The 17,432-nt window shown below is 36.3% G+C and overlaps 5 protein-coding genes across 8 annotated transcripts; 4 read left to right on the top strand and 1 right to left on the bottom strand.

Annotated features, from left to right (window-relative positions):
- Nucleotides 1-450: 450 nt before the first annotated feature.
- Nucleotides 451-4,326, top strand: LOC111809633 (polyadenylate-binding protein 1-like). 3 transcript variants are annotated; one of them, XM_023696003.1, is made up of 6 exons: nucleotides 451-688; nucleotides 774-876; nucleotides 1,572-1,637; nucleotides 2,481-2,672; nucleotides 2,965-3,092; nucleotides 3,923-4,326. In XM_023696003.1, exons 3-6 carry the CDS (start codon nucleotides 1,632-1,634, stop codon nucleotides 3,966-3,968), a joined length of 372 nt encoding a protein of 123 aa, XP_023551771.1. In that variant the 5' UTR covers nucleotides 451-688; nucleotides 774-876; nucleotides 1,572-1,631; the 3' UTR covers nucleotides 3,969-4,326. The 3 variants fall into 3 exon arrangements, with proteins under 3 accessions (XP_023551771.1, XP_023551769.1, XP_023551770.1); XM_023696001.1 differs by having other exon boundaries at nucleotides 1,569-1,642; XM_023696002.1 differs by having other exon boundaries at nucleotides 452-688; nucleotides 1,572-1,642.
- Nucleotides 4,327-5,132: 806 nt separating this feature from the next.
- Nucleotides 5,133-8,098, top strand: LOC111809744 (mediator of RNA polymerase II transcription subunit 31-like). 2 transcript variants are annotated; one of them, XM_023696146.1, is made up of 7 exons: nucleotides 5,133-5,323; nucleotides 5,496-5,593; nucleotides 6,778-6,874; nucleotides 6,971-7,049; nucleotides 7,211-7,456; nucleotides 7,557-7,603; nucleotides 8,040-8,098. In XM_023696146.1, exons 1-6 carry the CDS (start codon nucleotides 5,262-5,264, stop codon nucleotides 7,572-7,574), a joined length of 600 nt encoding a protein of 199 aa, XP_023551914.1. In that variant the 5' UTR covers nucleotides 5,133-5,261; the 3' UTR covers nucleotides 7,575-7,603; nucleotides 8,040-8,098. The 2 variants fall into 2 exon arrangements, with proteins under 2 accessions (XP_023551914.1, XP_023551913.1); XM_023696145.1 differs by lacking the exon at nucleotides 8,040-8,098 and having other exon boundaries at nucleotides 5,134-5,323; nucleotides 7,557-7,766.
- Nucleotides 8,099-8,112: 14 nt separating this feature from the next.
- Nucleotides 8,113-9,088, top strand: LOC111809743 (light-harvesting complex-like protein 3 isotype 1, chloroplastic). The gene is made up of 3 exons (XM_023696144.1): nucleotides 8,113-8,469; nucleotides 8,577-8,714; nucleotides 8,820-9,088. The coding sequence occupies exons 1-3, from the start codon at nucleotides 8,127-8,129 to the stop codon at nucleotides 9,059-9,061; spliced, it is 723 nt and encodes a 240-aa protein (XP_023551912.1). The 5' UTR covers nucleotides 8,113-8,126; the 3' UTR covers nucleotides 9,062-9,088.
- Nucleotides 9,089-13,353: 4,265 nt separating this feature from the next.
- LOC111810559 (keratin-associated protein 21-1-like) lies at nucleotides 13,354-14,132 on the top strand. The gene has a single exon (XM_023697278.1). It carries the CDS (start codon nucleotides 13,426-13,428, stop codon nucleotides 13,921-13,923), a length of 498 nt encoding a protein of 165 aa, XP_023553046.1. The 5' UTR covers nucleotides 13,354-13,425; the 3' UTR covers nucleotides 13,924-14,132.
- A 995-nt stretch (nucleotides 14,133-15,127) lies between these two features.
- Nucleotides 15,128-17,429, bottom strand: LOC111810708 (peptide methionine sulfoxide reductase A1-like). The gene is made up of 2 exons (XM_023697464.1): nucleotides 16,802-17,429; nucleotides 15,128-15,550 (listed from the first exon to the last, which is right to left on the bottom strand). Exons 1-2 carry the CDS (start codon nucleotides 17,345-17,347, stop codon nucleotides 15,299-15,301), a joined length of 798 nt encoding a protein of 265 aa, XP_023553232.1. The 5' UTR covers nucleotides 17,348-17,429; the 3' UTR covers nucleotides 15,128-15,298.
- Nucleotides 17,430-17,432: the final 3 nt, after the last annotated feature.

The following is a 17,432-nucleotide window of genomic DNA, read 5'->3' as shown; positions in this document are numbered from 1 at the left end:
GTTGAGTTTTAATTATACCGATTTAGTACTATATTTAAACTATAAGAATTATAGTTATGATTTAATTGTTGCGAGATATAAGAAAATATTTATTTATTTTTAAATTCAAGAAAATATCATTTTGGTACATTTTAAATGGTAATTTAAATCAGTGATATCAAAGATAAAAATGTTTGTGATGGAATGTAAATAAAAAAAAAAAACAAAAAATATTTATAAAAAAACGGTATATATTCATAAATTGATATTAGAGATCGGTTAGGAGGGAATATATATTTTTAAAGTTTTAAAAAATATTTTTTTAGTTTTGTTAATAAACAACTTTTTTTAAAAATAACTAATAAGCACTTTATTGAGTTAAAAAAGATTAACATAATATACATTTAAATGAGAAAAAGAAGGAATTACAGATATGATAATATTTAATAATAATAATAATAATAATAAAAACAGCAAGAATATGAAAACAAGAGTCGCAGACAGGATCCGAAACCTAATCGAACCGATCGAGGGGCCACCGGAGACGGAGACGGAGATGGATCGCAATTTCAACTACGACGAGCATGACCACGAAGTTTATGGAGGCGATATCCCTGACGACGCCGAGATGGATGCCGACCTCGACATGTCCTCTGGTAGGGCCGACGAAGAAGATTACGAAGCCGAACCCAGTAGCGCCAACTCGAAGGTAGCTTTTCGACTTCTTCTCTCCTTCTTCCCCGTGTCTTTCATGGAGCCTCGTCTCTGATTCTCTGTGTTTTTGAATTGATTAGGACTTGGAGGACATGAAGAGGAGGCTTAAGGAGATCGAAGAGGAGGCCGGTGCCCTTCGGGAAATGCAGGCCAAGGTCGAGAAGGAGATGGGCGCTGTTCAAGGTATTTTCCTCTTTCATCTCTGTAATTCCGTAAGCTGGTTATTGGATCCTATTCTCGACGTGGTGGTAGGATCTACGTTGCTTGCATAAGCCTTGTAGTTCATTTGTAGGATAGACATTGTTTGGCTCTATCTCTTTCGTGGACTTCGATTCAGTTGCTGTTCTTTACAGGAACATTCCAAAATCATATATTTTCATATCAACGGGATCGAATATTGCTGCCTGAATCGATAATCAGGTTGCTTGAAGTTCTAAGACCTAGAAATTGATTTTGGGGGAAAATAGGAGAGTTTTGTGATTGAATGGAAGAGTTCTTCAAATCTGGTTCCTCATCAAACCATAACAAAACAAAGCATAGATAGTTAGATATTGAAAATTCTGAAGCTTTGTGAATTGTTATTTGTAACCGACGATTTTAGATTTTTTTCGTAATCAATCAGAGAGTTTTAATCCTTTCTAGATTTCAATGATATTTGACAAATTTCTTCTAATGTTCTCTCTTGTTTTGTTTCCTACTCATGCTATTTGAATCTGGAAATGGTGTCACGTTTGATAGTTACTAAAGGCGAAACGATTATGTCGATTTGATATTGTCATATTCTGTAATATTTTTCACGTATCAACACAACATATTGATTGTTTTAAGTTATTATAGGTCTTTGTAACTAACATGTGTTCCTTTTAACATGTAAGAAGATTCATCCAGTACCTCTGCAACGCAGGCTGAAAAGGAGGAAGCGGATTCTCGATCTGTATATGTTGGTAATGTGAGATTCTCGATCTGTATATCGTAACTTTTCTCATCCCCCAACCTCTTTAGCACTGGTCTCATTTTCTTTCTCTTTTGTCATCCGACAACCATCGGTTGATCTTTACGATTTATACTTGAACTATCTAGGAGTCATACTCGATAGTTTGTCTTTACGATTCATTCTCGATCTGTATGTCGAAAAGCTTGTCTAATTGTTAACTTTTACAATTTCTTTCTTAAAACAACGATAAAGTTTCATCAAGGAGTCATACTCGATTAGAAATATAGATATATTCTTTTTGTTGGTATAAGAGGACTTTGAGAATAAATGGCTTTAGTCTTCCTCCTCCGCTTTCATACGGAGCAAACAACAGCTAGGACAATCATTTTAGGACGCCTCTTTTGTAATTCTTCCACTTTGTCGACGCTCTGTCGGTAAAGGGTCCTAAGAATTTCCATTGTTCCTTTCTTGATTGCATTGCATTTATCTAGAAAAGAAGTGAATTCTAACTTGTCCGGGTTTGTTCTTGTCGCTACCCCTTCATGAACTGATGTTATGCTGCTATCATGTCGAGCTTCTCGCACTCGTTAATTGTTTCCCCTATATTATCTCTTATAATCTCAAAAACCTCGAATAAAAATGTTGATTTGCCACTCATGTATCATGCCAAAAGGAGCTTTGGGCTTCAATTTGTAAAGATATTTGCCACTCATGTATCATGCCACATTCTCCTAATCTGAATCCTTTTTAGTCTTGACGGATGGAAGATTGAAGTGTTATTTCCCCTTGGGCATGCTTTCTAACATCATATTTCAATAGAAAATAATTATTTCTGTCGTGGCTTTTACTTCAGGTTGACTATGCATGCACTCCTGAAGAGGTCCAACAGCATTTTCAATCGTGTGGAACAGTTAATAGAGTGACAATTTTGACTGACAAATTTGGCCATCCCAAGGGATTTGCTTATGTCGAGTTCGTGGAGGTTGATGCTATCCAGAATGCTTTGCTGTTGAACGAGTCGGAGTTGCATGGTCGTCAACTAAAGGTCCCTTGAACTCGGATTTATGCTATAATTTTCCTTTTCATTTATTTCACTAATAGGCCACCGATAATGTATGTATATTAAAGGAAGACGTTGGGGGATGAGAGAAGTCATGAGTGAAGAGTGTATATAGAGGGGGAAAGTATCTTTAGCAGGCATGCTTTTGTTAAGTAGACTTTGCTATGGTTGGGCGAGTAGGAGCTTTTTTGCACGTACCCGTTCTTGTACGCCAATTGTGGATACATAATATTGAGTTGTGTCCCTGACCATGGTCAGTTTTTGGTACATTTTGCAGGTCTCTGCTAAAAGGACAAATGTGCCTGGCATGAAGCAATTCCGAGGAAGGCGACCAAACTCTTTTGGCTTTCGAGGTCGTCGGCCTTTCATCCCTTCTGCACCTTTTCCTCCTTCGTATGGTTATGGGTAAGTGCTGAACTACTACATTGCTTTTCAGTCCATGTTGAAATGCTGATATGCAATTGGCAAGTCACAGTATTTTTCTGGGAGGATAGTTTTCTGATTAGCAGTTTTTTTTGTACAAATTTTCGTCTTTCGTGTAGGTAATATCTTATGTAGGAATAAATGTACTTCCCAACTTTTCCAGTTCGCATTATTGTATGTATACAACTGTCTTATGGTATGAGATCCCACATCGGTTGGGGGAAACATTCTTTATAAGGATGTGGAAACCTCTCCCTAGCTGACGTGTTTTAAAAACCTTGAGGGGAAGTCCAAAAGGGAAAGTCTAAAGAAGACAATATCTGCTAGCAGTGGGTTTGGACTATTACAAATGGTATAAAAGCTAGACATCGGGCGATGTGCCAGCGAAGAGGCTGAGCCCCGAAGGGAGGTGGACACGAGGCGGTTTGCCAGCAAGGACGTTGGGCCTTGAAGGGGGTGGTTTGTGAGATCCGACATCGGTTGGGGAGGAGAAAGAAATATTTTTTATAAGGGTGTAGAAACCTATCCCCAACAAACGCGTTTTAAAAACCTTGAGGGGAAGCTGAATAGGAAAGCCCAAAGAAGACAATATTTGCTAGCGGCTTGGACCGTTACAGATGGGGGGACGGATACATTTACGATAGCGCCCACCTGGAAATTATTTAAAGGGGAAATAGAGTATTGAGGCCATTTCTTTTCTTCTCTCTTTCCTGACTTGAAGGGATTTGTGGGATCATATATTCATCTGGTTGAAAACTCAATTCCTTTCTCTTTCAGCTTTATAATTCAAGTTTCTATATTCCTTTATGCAGAAGGGTTCCAAGGTTCAGGCGGCCGATGCGGTACAGACCCTACTAGGAGATACGATGATCGTACTATTACTGCAAACTATTGTTCGGGATCTACGGTTCCTTCGTCAAGGATTCGATTACAATCTCCATAACTTGGAGGGTGTGGAAAACATTGTACTACTCTATTCATGTTTCAACAATCCCACTTGGGTTGTTTATGAACTTGGCAGCAGTTTCTAGCTTGAGGGGGATGAAGATTTGTGGATTACATTTTGTTGGGTGTGGAAGGGCTAAAAAGAACCATGTTATCAACCATTAGAGATTAAGGAAACTAAAGAACGTATCCTTGTGTATGGTGAATTGGAACTGATCATGATGTAGAATTCTTTGTTATTTAAGAAGTAATTATAAGTTGATATGAAGTATAATCCTCTCCCTTTTTTTGTTTGGTTTTTTCTCTTATTTCAAACAAATTCTAAGTTGTAGATTAAAAATAAAAAAGTTCGATTTTTATTAGAAAAGATTTGGAATTTGTTAATTTGACGGAGAATAGTTGATTTGAATGTATACGTACAATAGTTGGTATGCAAATAAATATATTCAAAAAAATATATTGAAGAACATCAAAATGACCAGATTTTATCATACTTTTCAGTATGATAAGTCTGCTAATTTCTCGTCCTAAAAATTATTATGCGAAACTACCATTTGTTTCTACACCGTTCAAAATTATTTTGCGAAACATTTTACAAATTAGTTAAAACTTGTACCATGTTCCTACACAGTTCACGGTGAATTTACTTTTCACTCAATATCGTTAAATTAATAAAATTACCTATAAATTTTCAAAAATTTCAATAACACCTCTAAACTTTTAAAGAAAATCTAAAAAAAAATATTCTTATTAGTATTTTTTTTTTAAAAATAACTTTTGAACTTTAAAAATTTTCATTAATATTCTTTTTTTAATTTTTTTAAAAATAACTTTTGAACTTTAAAAATTTTCATTAATTTTTTTTTTAATTTTTTTTTAAAAGTTCAAAATTAGATTGTATTTAAAAATACTCGTAAAATTTTAAAAGTTGATTTTTATAAAAAAAATAAAATAGGCTATCAAAATTTGTAGTTATTTTTAAAATTTTATGAAAACTTTGGGTAAATGTATCTTTGAATTTGGATGTTTTTGAGACCAAAGCCAAAATCAAAAAATCAATTTATTTACACAGCACAGCAAAACATTGTTAGCGCGGGCGTATTTCATTGCCTTGCGCCATCTATTTCAATCGCTTGCGGCTTTGGGGTTGAATGTAGCCATTGTTGAGAGCTCTGAACTTCGATCGCACGAGCTTTAAAGCTCAACATGTCGGAATCAATGGCTTCTAATCATGAATTAAACGAAGAAGCAGATGATAATCCATCATCGTAAGTGTGTTTCTTGGTTCCTTCTCGTGTTCTCTCATTTCCCCTCCTCTTTTATTTCTTTTTAGCTAATTCTTCCTTCCATTTTGCTATAGCTTCAATTCGAATTTCCTGTTCTGTTGAGCTGCTTGTGAATTAATCAATTTTCCTTTCCTGTTTGGCGAATCATTACCAGGCCTACGAATGTCTACAAAGATCCGGATGACGGGCGGCAGCGGTTCTTGCTCGAATTGGAATTTGTTCAATGTCTTGCCAATCCAACCTACATTCATTGTACGTTTTTGCATAATTTAGGGTTTCTATATATAGAATGTTAGGACGATTTCTAATGCTCGAAGTGAGGAAAAAGCTATTGGATGTTCCAAAACAATAGAGATTTTCGAGTTTCTTCATGTTTTAGTTAGAGAATTACTTCCAAACTCTTTCAGTTGAATTTAGTTTCAATTTGGAATTCTAATGAGCTAAATAGACAATCAAAAGATTTAGGTATTCAGAACCAAAGTGTGAGATACCATATCGGTTGGAGAGGGAAACGAAACATTCTTTATGAGGGTGTGGAAATCTCTCATAGTAGACACGTTTTAAAACCTTGAGGGGAACCTTGAAAGGGAAAGTCCAAAGAGGACAATATCTGCTAGCGGTAGGCTTGAGTTGTTACAAATGGTATCAGAGACAGACACCGAGCGGTATATGCCAGCGAAGATGTTGGGCCCCCAAAGGGGGTGGATTGTGAGATCCCACATTGGTTGGAGAGGGGAATGAAACATTCCTTACGAGGGTATGGAGTCGTAAGGAAACCTCTTCCTAGTAGATGCGTTTTAGAATCTTCTAGTAGACGCGTTTTAGAATCTTGAGAGGAACCTTGAAAGGGAAAGTCTAAAGAGGACAATATCTACTAGCGGTAGGCTTGGGTTGTTACAAATGGTATCAGAGACAGACACCAAGCAGTATGCCAGCGAGGACGTTGGGCCCTCAAAGGGGGTGGATTGTGAGATCCCACATTGGTAAGAGAGGGGAATGAAACATTCCTTAGGAGGGTGTGGAAACCTCTTCCTAATAGACGCTTTTTAGAACCTTGAGGGGAAGCTCAAAAGGGAAAGTAAAAACAGGACAATATCTGCTAGCCCTAGCCCTGAACTGGCATCTCTATGCCCTGATTAAGCTTGACTGCAAATGTAACTTACAGTTTTTACTTCAAAATTAATCTGTTATGAGCCTTCTCAACTCACGAGATGGGTGCTCGTTTGCTTGATCTTTCTTTCGATGATATGTTATGGTCTCGTACGACTTAAGTACGTTTCTGAACCTGTCACTTAAACTTCTTGTGGTTGCCATCTTCATGAACTCACTAGGATACTTCTTAACGAACGATGCTCGTTCAAATCGGTATCGAAATGTTGAATCAAATGCTTTTTATGGTTCGAGTTCTGATGGCTGATCACCGAGTTTTTATACAGATTTGGCTCAGAATCGTTACCTCGAGGACGAAGCTTTTATTGCTTACTTGAAGTACCTTCAATATTGGCAACAGCCAGAGTATATTAAGTACATAATGTGAGTAAGATCTTTCCTTCATGTTCTTCATAAGCTTTTCCTGAACTGAAGAATTAGAACTGAATCTGCTTTGGAATTCATTGTTGTTTCTTCTAGGTATCCTCATTGCCTCTTTTTTCTTGAACTTCTACAAAATGCAAACTTCCGAAATGCAATGGCTCATCCTGCCAACAAGGTTAACTTTTACATTTCATGTTCGTCGTGACTGATTGACGTCCATCGATTCCCGAGAGAAGATAATTTTTCGCTTTCCGAGTGGTTTGCTCTTTATGTGCTGAAATTGCCCTTTTCCTATTTCGTAGTATTTTGACCGTTGCGTCGTTTGGAATGTCTTAGGAACTGACACACAGGCAGCAATTTTACTTCTGGAAGAACTATCGGAACAATCGTTTGAAACACATTTTACCTCGACCCCTACTCGAACCTGCAGCTCAGGCACCTGTGTCGGCCCCAGCCCCTGCTATGGCAGCTTCTCCTGCTGGTACACCCCTTTCTCCAATGCAGTATGGTGTTCCCCCTGGTTCCGGGATTTCAAAGAACGATATGAAGAATGCAGGAATCGATCGACGAAAGAGAAAACACGTAATTTATCGCTTTATCAATGTGCTCTACTAGTAGGTTAGAAAACACCCTTTTCCCTTTTCCCTGCAAATTCTCATTTACTTCTTCTGTGTGTTGACAGGAAAGAAGTATGCCGTAGTTGGTGGATGCTGGATAGCAGCTCATGAGGTAATCTTTCATAAACTTAACTTTCCAAGAGCTTCCCATCACTTGGGATCATTCTTTTTGGCTTAATTCAAGTAAATGTTATAATTATTGTTATGGCGAGTTTTCGTACAACATTTTAATGTATCGAAGTTTTAAATTCTAAAAGATTTATACTTCAAGAGTACTTCCTGCTGCTTCCTCTCGAACTCGTTTAAAATTCTAAAGAATTTTGATTTCCGTCAAGCAACTTGTCATCTACATCATTATTTTATTAATATTTTCATAAAATTAAGATCTCGATATTTCTATCAGACACTGTCGTAAAATTTAGTGTTAACTTAAATCGAGGAATGACCTGCGAAACGCCCATAACCTCACCTGCAATTCCAGCATGGGCTGTGACAAGATAAGTTTCTTTTTGCATGGGCAACTTCTCTCTCTTTTCAATCCAAACCAGATTTTATCAGAGAAGGCCAAAATCAGAGCCAAAACAAGCGGCCACTAAACATAAAAGGAAGGCCAAAAGAGCTTAGAAATCTCAGACATGGCTTCAATTGCTATCTCTGCCTCATTTCCAAGATCATGTACTTCAAATCATGTCTCCAAGAACCAACAACATGCCCGTCAAGCCCGACCTACCCATTCCTCCATGACGAAAAACCCGACCCCAGAGCTAATCAGAACTCCCGATGTTGGTGACCGAGATGCCTTCGACGCTCCCAAACGTCATGGAAACGTTGCATCAGCTACGGACAAGCTAGAGGAAGATACTGATGATTTGAACCATGGCAAAACGTTCACAGATGAGAGATGGAAAAATGGGACATGGGATCTCAATATGTTTGTGAAGAATGGCAAGATGGATTGGGAAGGTGTTATCGTCGCAGGTGAGTGCATCGGATAATGTTAGATTAAAAAATAAACTTATTTATACTTTAATTAAACATGTTTATGACGAATTATAAGTTTGGATTAACATGGATTGGACATGTAGAAGCAAAGAGGAGGAAGTTTCTTGAATTGTATCCAGAAACAGCTACAAATCACGAACCAGTGCTCTTTAGAAGCTCCATTATACCTTGGTGGGCATGGCTCACCAGATCCTACCTCCCACAAGCCGAACTACTTAACGGTAACGTTGCAATCTTAACCTTAAACTTTTAAAAAAAATTGCAAGACTACCGTACGAATAAGAATCACTTTGTCTGAGCTATTCTCAAATTGGTTTGTTGTGTAGGTAGGGCAGCAATGATAGGGTTCTTCATGGCCTATCTAGTGGATGCATTAACAGGAATTGGAATAGTTGGGCAAAGTGGGAATTTCATAAGCAAATCAGCCCTTTTTGTAACAGTAATTGGTGTGTTACTATTTAGGCAAACCCAAGATATTGAGGGCTTAAGAAAGCTAGCTGAAGAAGCCACCTTCTATGACAAGCAATGGCAAGCTTCATGGCAAAACCAAAATGAAAATTCCACCTAGAAAATATATTTAATTTCTCTTTAATAATAATTTTATTTTATATTTGCGAGATCTCACGCGAGAGGGGAACAAAACATTTCTTATGAAGGTGTGGAAATCTCTTCTTAGTAGATGCATTTTTAAAATCGTGAGTCTAGCGATGATACATAACAGGTCAAAGTGGACAATATCTGTTAGCGATGAACTTAGACTGTTACAATATTTTTCAAACTTAGCCTTGTTTTTAACTATATCTCTCTTGACCAACTTGAATATAGTTAAAAGACATACAATTTAATTCCTTCACATTGGTTGAGTAAAAAAATTGTATTCATGTGAGATCTCAGATCAATTGGAAAGAGAAACGAAACATTTTATATAAAGGTGTGGAAACTTCTCTCTAGTAGACTCGTTTTAAAAATCTCGAGAGAAAATCTAAAAGAAAAAGCTCAAATAGGACAATATATGCTAGTGGTGGTCTTAAGTGTATTGCGAGATTCCACCTCGGTTGGAGAGGGAAACAAAATATTCCTTACAAGGGTACAGAAACCTCCCCTAACAGACGCGACAATATCTACTAGCAGTGGAGTTGAGCTATTACAGGGACAATATTTTTGGGTACATATTTTATAATATATGAAAATAAAAATGAAGAATTTAATAAAATAGTTGGGATAGTATTGCACATGGATTTGGGCCATAATGGAACTCGAGTTATTGTTTGAAATGTAAATGAATTGGGCCCATTAAAAAAGGAGGGTTAAAATGTGCTCAATTTGCAAATTGGGAGGATAATGGGTTGGGAAGTGGGTGAAGTGGATGAATTTAGAGGACACCCACATGGATTCTGCCCTTAAAAAAAACATCACTTTTTTCTGATATTTTATGGAAGTTAATAGGCATGTGTTTTCTCTGACCATCATTGCATTCTCATCCATTCTAGTGCTCTATTCCTTTTGCCCCTTCCTCTTTGTGTGCCAAGATATTTTTGTGTAATATCATATTTCCTTTCATTATGTTAAAAAATTAAATTATTAATTTAATTCAATAAAAAAATTAATATAGAATCGAACCCGAGATCTCTTCGTTTTATAACATATTAAACTACCAATCAGCTTAATTAATTAAACTAAATGATGTATAATCGGTGGTATTTCGAAAAGAAATCTCAATTCATAATCTTAGGGTTTGTAACGGAAATCCAATGAATAATCGTAGGATTTGTATCGGAAATTACCTTTTATATAGTTTTTCTCAATCATATTTCTTGAAAATGTGATCGACCATTTTTTTTATGTAATGGTAGGAGTGAGTTTTAGCTATCTTCACGTCGAAACGATCAATTAATTCGTAGATATTAATTTTCTTACGCATATTGGTTCAATAATACTATTTATTCAAGTGAATTTTTCGGGTCTATTAAAAGGTGTTTTTTATTGGATTTTTCGTTATTCGTGTAATTTTTTTATATCTTCAAGCTTTGTTACTAAAAACCTTCTTTGATCGACGGAACGTCTTGAAAAGTCTACTTTCCACCATTTTTTTCATTCGAGAATTGAAACACTTCCCCTAATAATTGGATTTTTTTTTTAAAGAAATTATATTAATTTTTAATGGTTTTTTTTAATTATTATGTTAAATATCAAAACCCATTCTCTATATCCAAACCCACTTATTCAAGATTTTCTAAAATTATTAAATATTCCAATTTGTCCACAGCAATTTGAAAAATATCAAGCATGTAACTCATCATTACATAATCCAGTGGTATTCAAATAAGTCAACCCCTTTTTGCAATGTTTTGAAATTTATATTATATTTTTAAATATTTGAAGCAACTTGTTTGTTCGAGTATAATTATTGAACTAAAAAATACCATTATTTAAATATAACTCAATTAATTAAGATATTATTATTATTTAAGTGGAATTCCATATTTTTTTATATAGAGTAATAATACTAAACCATTTAAATTTAAATATAAGTTAGCTAATTAATACTTTATAATTATAATATAAATAATATAATACATTTATTGTTAAGAAAAAGAAATTGTGGAGTACACGTGGCAAGAAATTAAAGGGGTGAGTTTGAATATTTAAAGAGAATCACAGCCGTCCAACCAAAGAACGTGGAAGTCAAAGTCGTTATCTTTCTTTCCCACTTAATGTCACGGTACAAATTATCCTCCTAGAAAAGAAGAAAAAGAAACTGTCCTAATAAATTCCATCACGGTCCAATTCTATTTCATTTGGTCCACGTGGCTTCACTGGAATGGACTGTTAAAATCCAAAGGTGCCTACCACCACTCCCTTTAGTCGGTTAACTGAAAGTGAGGTGATAAAATCTAACATACACTAAAATTCACAAATTTTTTTTGCTTAAAAAAAATCACAAAATTATATATAAATAATAATTATAATTATTATTATTATCTTTACAATTATATAAATAAAAATTTCATATTAATATTTAGTGTAAGGCACGTATAAGAATGTAAAATAAAAATGTGTAAATTCGTTAAAATATTTAATATTTGTATTTTATAAAATTTAGCTCGTATTTTAAAATGAGGATTTAGGCATGTTTAGTTGAAAAAGACAGGATTAATTGACGTTTTCTTTTTTCTTCTCTTTATGGTCGGAATTTATAAATTTTTATTCAGTATCTATGTTTTTTTTCGTGAAAATTCTAAAGATTTTAGTCGGAAAATGACTCCCAACTCATTTCGTTTCGAAAAAGATTTAAAAAAATTATGAATCAAATGTTTTTTAATCATGCTTTCGTGATTTGAAGCAACTTGTGGAGTGAATATTCGTTATCAGACAACTTGAGATGCAATTTTAATTCTTAGATGCATCGATCGTTCAAACAACTTAAGCTAACCCAACCCAATATTTCATGATTGGAGGGTTTCTTGAATTGAAAAATTTACGAACCAAATAATTGGGCTGAGTCTAAAAAATAACTTAATCTGACCAAACTTAACTCATAAACATTTTTACGTCACCGTTAGCTTAATAAATAGCGCAAATTTGTAACTTAAAAATAAGGGAAATTTGTAGAATGGGAGACAAAAAGGATAATATATAGAAGAGAAATCCTTTTCAAATAATTTGACTTTTTTTTTTTTTTAAGATCTTTTGGATGATGAGGGGTTTTTTTTTTTTGCTTTCGATTTTTAGTGTTAATTTCCCTTAATTTAATTATATATTATAATATTAATTAAATCATATTTAAAAAAATTAGAATATGATTATTTATCAATTTGTAACCATACATTTCATAAATAAAATTAAATAAAAATAGAATCTAAATCCAAAAGTTTAGGGCACAAAGATTGATATTACGTCAACCTTACTCAACTCCCACTATAGAGATATTTTTCCCTTTAAAAATTGACCTTATCAACATAGCTTCATTAGATGAGCATATACATCCATACAACAAGTTACAAGCCCATTTTTGGAAAGAGAATTAGACCCACCTCAATATCCACTTTTCATAAACATAATTATATTATTATGATATGGTTTCTCAGGAGCGGGTCAGATTTCAGTAATAAATTTCTATAACGGATATTCTTAATAGATGACAAGGCTTAACTTAACAGTCTCTTGCATGACTTATTTTCCGTGCTTAGACCCACCCAAGTTTTGCATCCTGAAAATAGGGGAGACCCACCTACATGCGCCTACTGGTACCCTCGCAAAACCTAAGCCAGTAATTGACTAAGATCTGTTCCTGCCACAAAGTGCAACTAGCAACTAGGTCGTGCTTTCATTTGGTTGTTTTAGTGCGATCGTATTCTTCCTCAAGTTTGGAGTTGCTCTTAGTTAGTCGGATTGCCGGCCTAACACCCTTTGAACGGAATAGAGTCTATTCTTTTGATACAAAATTATAAGTAAATAAATAAATAGTGCATACATGTGAAATTGTGAATTGTCATCCATTAAAATTCACATTAAATGTGATCGGATCAAAATAATTTTAAATTTTTATAAAATCAAATCAATCAAACCAACTTGATTTGGTTGATATTAAGGATGTGTTATTTTATTTTGTTTTTTTGTCATCTTATATATTGTAATGCTAAAAATAAATATTATTTAATAACTTTTATGTGATGTTTTGGTGTTTTTGTGGGGTAAAATTGTGGAGTATGGACAAGTGCACTCACAAGGGGAAATAATAATGAATATTAAATAATAAATTAATAATAATTAATAATAAAAAGAAAAGGTGAAAAGTACGTCACAGGTTTCACTATAAATGCCACTTCGACGATCACCACCACAACACAAATCCTCTCCGCCTTCCAATTAACAATTTCAAATCTCTCTCTCTCTCTCTCTCTCTCTCTCTCTCAAAACCCCATTAAAAATATGAAGAAACCATCACCATTTCATCTCTCTCCTCTCTTTTTTCTTCTCTTCTTCATCACAGCTTCCTCCGCCGTACACGGCCGGAAACTGCTCAACTCTCCAGACATGTATTGGGGATCGCCCAATGGAGGTGGCAACCCCACTGGGGGCTATGGCTCTGCCCATGGTCCTAATTGGGACTACAATTGGGGCTGGGGTTCGAGCCCTGGGAGTGGTTGGGGTTACGGTTCGGGTTCCGGTCGCTCCCCAACTGGGTTCGGGAAGGGTTATGGATATGGATTTGGTTCGGGGTCGGGTTCGGGATCTGGATATGGGTATGGAAGTGGAGGTGGTGGGGCTCATGGTGGTGGATATGGGTCCGGAAGTGGCTACGGTAACTCTGCCGACAGTGGCGATGGTGGCGGGTATGGCAATTCGAGTGGCGGCGGATATGGCAATTCGAGTGGCGGCGAGTATCCTCCGTCGGCCGTTACGAAGGACAAGAGCAGGCATGGGTAGAGAAAATCCATGTGGATGGATAATGTTATAAGCTCTAATTATATGGAGGAAAAATGCGAGGATGTAAGGTTAGCCTTAGTTATCTCTAATTATAATATGGTTTGTAAGCTTGTTTAAAAAGTTTGCCCATATATGAGTCACCCTATTATAGTGTGTATTATATAGCTTTATAATGAGAGTACTATAATATATTTTCCATTTTCCTTTTTTTTTTTTTTAATTTGCTCATTACGAACACTCGATATGCATACATGCACATTCAAAATCGTTAAAAAAAATGGCCATCTAGCCTACCCTAATCGAATCCAAGAACTCTGATCATTTAATAAGTGACCATGAACCAAAATACTAAACATTTAGTATGTGACATAAAAAATCAAAACGCTAATCATCTAGCTGGCGATTATGAACCAAAATACAGTTCATCTAGCTTGTGACCATAGTCATACAATGAATCGATTCATTGAAATATGGTAATGTACAATACACGAATAAATGACAACATTAAAGTCAGTATTAAAATGAACGTTGACACAAGTACTACACTCAATAAATCAATATGAAGCCAGAGATGAAAATTTGGCTTTTCTCAAGCTGCGTGCGGCTTGAGTGTAGGCCGAATCTTGTCTATTCCGAATCAAGTATAAGTTAATAGAGTTTTTTTTTTCTTTTTTTCGGTCTTTTTAATAATAGTCTAAAATTTAAAATAACATAATAAATATAGAGAGAGAATATTAAGGGAAGGTAATAAATATGGGAAGTAAAAAAAATTGATAAAAGAGAAAATGGACCTAACCAACCAACCAACCCAAGTTGCCCACTGTCAACTGGGCCATGGAGCCCTAGGGTTTTGTACAGGCTGGGCTGTCTTCAAAATAAATATCATTCCAGATCAATATTGGCCACCATTGTTTTATTCTTGATATTTAAGAAAATTTAGGTTATTAAAAAAAAAAATTCAATATTTAACCCATTTAGTATCTAAATTTTAAGTAACTTGACATAAATTACGACCCTATTTCGAAGGTTCAAGTCACACCCGTCATCCTATATTACAACTTCTCAAATAATTTTTTTTAGAAGGGATCTGTACGATCAAATCACGAGTCTAAAAATTTAAGTCAATGTATGACGGGAAATTTAAACCTCTATCAACCCTAAAAAAGAAAAAAATCCGAACTTGAAATCAAACTCGAATCAAAGATTGAGGGAAAGCATTCATTGCAACTACAAATTGGTTTATTATTAAAGCGAAACCAATTACAGATACATACATACGTTCAAGATTCTTATGACAAGCATGTGGGATAGAGCTTGCAGATACCATAATGTTGGAGCTGGAAACTAAATATTCCCTCTGCCAAGACCAACATAACTAACCATAGCATCGGATCGGGTCGTTGCAGCCTTTAGCAGCCGATTGCTTGAAGCCGAATCGGCCCCCTTTCGCAAGATATTGCTGATGATATTCCTCGGCTCGGTAGAACTTCTTGGCAGGAAGAATCTCAGTCACAATCTTCCTGTTCAATGACTTCTGGTAGCGTTCCATTGATTCCAGAGCAGCTTTCTCTTGTTCAGGAGTGTAGAAGTATATGCCAGATCTGTATTGTGTTCCCACATCATTTCCCTGTCATCCAAAGATTAGCAAGTAATTTGAGATGCTGGTCGGAGTGGGGTCCATCCCCTGAAATCACTGATTGAATAACGTAATGATCCAAGCCCACCGCTAGTAGATATTGTCCTCTTTGGACTTTCCCTTTCAGCTTCCCCTCAAAGTTTTTAAAACGCGCCGGCTAGGGAGAGGTTTCCACACTCTTATAAATAATGTTTCGTTTTCCTCCCTAATCGACGTGGGATCTCACAAATAAGATCACATAACACAAAAAAATCCCTTGCTATTTGATTGCTATAGAAAGGAAAATAACTTAGAAACAGTGGAACAATGGAGATATCCTCCAAGTTCATACGGTAACATAGGCTCCAAGAAAACAGAAAGAAACCAACACCAAGAAAGCTGGTAAACTCTCCTACTCCAAGACACAATGTAACACTCGAGTAAAGGAGGGGTACATGAATGAATCGATACTACGTCCAAATGAGAACCATTTTGAGGATAGGATGGCTAAGAAAAACTTAAAAGAATTGAAAGTTACTACCTATACCAAAGGTGCACTTTCCTTTTCGGTGGCTCAATCATAAGAACTCTAAAATTAAATATGCTTTGCTTGGAGCAATTCTATATTGGGCGACCTTCTGGAAATATTCCTAAGTAGGTGAGTGAGGACAAAAGATGCTAAAAGTACCCTGGTTGGTCCATGGGGATAGTCTTCACTCTTAGAAGTAATTGTGACAATGTAGCGGGGGATGTAGGGAGATACTTGGGGCCATCCGGTGTCGACTCCAGATTCCGAATTCACCTTCCCTAAGAATATCCTTCCAAGTTGACCCCTACCCCCACAGCCCCAATGAACAACCAACGAACAAAAAGGGAGCAAAAGGGCATCGAAGAAGGCATATAAGCACTATTCATGGAAGTATAACAAGACAATGAAAAGGAAACTATGTCGATCAAATAGCCTAAAAATGCACAAGTTGCATACCCAACTGATAATTACATGAATCTTGATGAAACAAGGCAACCATTGAGACTAAGGATTCACAGAACTGCCATTTGAAACACATAGGAGCTCTAACCATTGGAATAATGTCCTTAATTTTTTTAAAAAAAATCGAAATCTTGATAAGAACTTATGAACTCCAAGAATCCCAAAAAGAACTACTAAAATAAAGGTTGCCCAGTAGAAATTTCAAACGAAACCCAAAGAATTGAGGCAATTACCATATGACATCATAAAAATTGGTTAAAAACTCAACGAACCTGCCGATTAAGAGTAGTGGGATCATGTCGAGCCCAAAACGCATCAAGCAGAGACTCATAACTACACTCTTTAGGATCATACTGAACCCTAACAACCTCAGAGTGATAAGTCTGCCCTGTACAAATATCCTCATAAGTCGGATTATGAAGATGTCCTTGAGAGTAACCGACCTCCGTTTTGGTGACACCCGGCACTCTTTGAAACACCAATTCGACGCCCCAAAAACAGCCAGCCCCAAATTGGGCGAACTGCTGGCCCGGCGCCGGAATATCGTCGTCGGGACCCTGCGCAATCGCCGAAGACTCCGCGGAGGCCTCGGAGGCTCTGGAGCCGAATCCGAGCTTGGTCCAGAGATTCATGGAGGGCCCTTTGGAAGAAACGGGTCTGAGGGTTTTGGGGAAGGGGGAAATGGGTTTGATTGTGAAATTGGATTGGGAGAAGAAGGGTTTGGAGAAATTGGGAGAGGGTTTTGGGAGGGAAAAGGAGACGAGAAGTTGCAGAGGAGGAAGGGTTGAAGAAGAGGGTAAGGCTAAGTTTCGGAGCATTGTGGGAAGAAGGATGGGAGGGAGACGTGTTGGAATATTAAACCTTGTTCCTCAAGGGATGAGCCTCTGATACGAAATTGTTAGG

The sequence above is a fragment of the Cucurbita pepo genome, chromosome LG14 (genome assembly GCF_002806865.2).
Source record: "Cucurbita pepo subsp. pepo cultivar mu-cu-16 chromosome LG14, ASM280686v2, whole genome shotgun sequence".
NCBI classification, from domain to species: domain Eukaryota; kingdom Viridiplantae; phylum Streptophyta; class Magnoliopsida; order Cucurbitales; family Cucurbitaceae; genus Cucurbita; species Cucurbita pepo.
This window is presented reverse-complemented; position numbering and strand designations above follow the sequence as displayed.

Excerpts from the sequence above, each read along its gene's own strand:
- LOC111810559 (XM_023697278.1), top strand. The coding sequence starts at position 13,426 with ATGAAGAAACCATCACCATTTCATCTCTCTCCTCTCTTTTTTCTTCTC.
- LOC111809633 (XM_023696001.1), top strand. The coding sequence starts at position 461 with ATGAAAACAAGAGTCGCAGACAGGATCCGAAACCTAATCGAACCGATC. Across the intron at positions 689-773 it reads CCAGTAGCGCCAACTCGAAG|GACTTGGAGGACATGAAGAG; the intron begins GTAGCTTTTCGA and ends TGAATTGATTAG. Across the intron at positions 2,673-2,964 it reads TGCATGGTCGTCAACTAAAG|GTCTCTGCTAAAAGGACAAA; the intron begins GTCCCTTGAACT and ends TACATTTTGCAG.
- LOC111809744 (XM_023696146.1), top strand. The coding sequence starts at position 5,262 with ATGTCGGAATCAATGGCTTCTAATCATGAATTAAACGAAGAAGCAGAT. Across the intron at positions 5,594-6,777 it reads CAATCCAACCTACATTCATT|ATTTGGCTCAGAATCGTTAC; the intron begins GTACGTTTTTGC and ends GTTTTTATACAG. Across the intron at positions 6,875-6,970 it reads GAGTATATTAAGTACATAAT|GTATCCTCATTGCCTCTTTT; the intron begins GTGAGTAAGATC and ends TGTTTCTTCTAG.
- LOC111809743 (XM_023696144.1), top strand. The coding sequence starts at position 8,127 with ATGGCTTCAATTGCTATCTCTGCCTCATTTCCAAGATCATGTACTTCA. Across the intron at positions 8,470-8,576 it reads GGAAGGTGTTATCGTCGCAG|AAGCAAAGAGGAGGAAGTTT; the intron begins GTGAGTGCATCG and ends TTGGACATGTAG. Across the intron at positions 8,715-8,819 it reads ACAAGCCGAACTACTTAACG|GTAGGGCAGCAATGATAGGG; the intron begins GTAACGTTGCAA and ends TTTGTTGTGTAG.
- LOC111810708 (XM_023697464.1), bottom strand. The coding sequence starts at position 17,347 with ATGCTCCGAAACTTAGCCTTACCCTCTTCTTCAACCCTTCCTCCTCTG. Across the intron at positions 15,551-16,801 it reads CCACTACTCTTAATCGGCAG|GGAAATGATGTGGGAACACA; the intron begins GTTCGTTGAGTT and ends TTTGGATGACAG.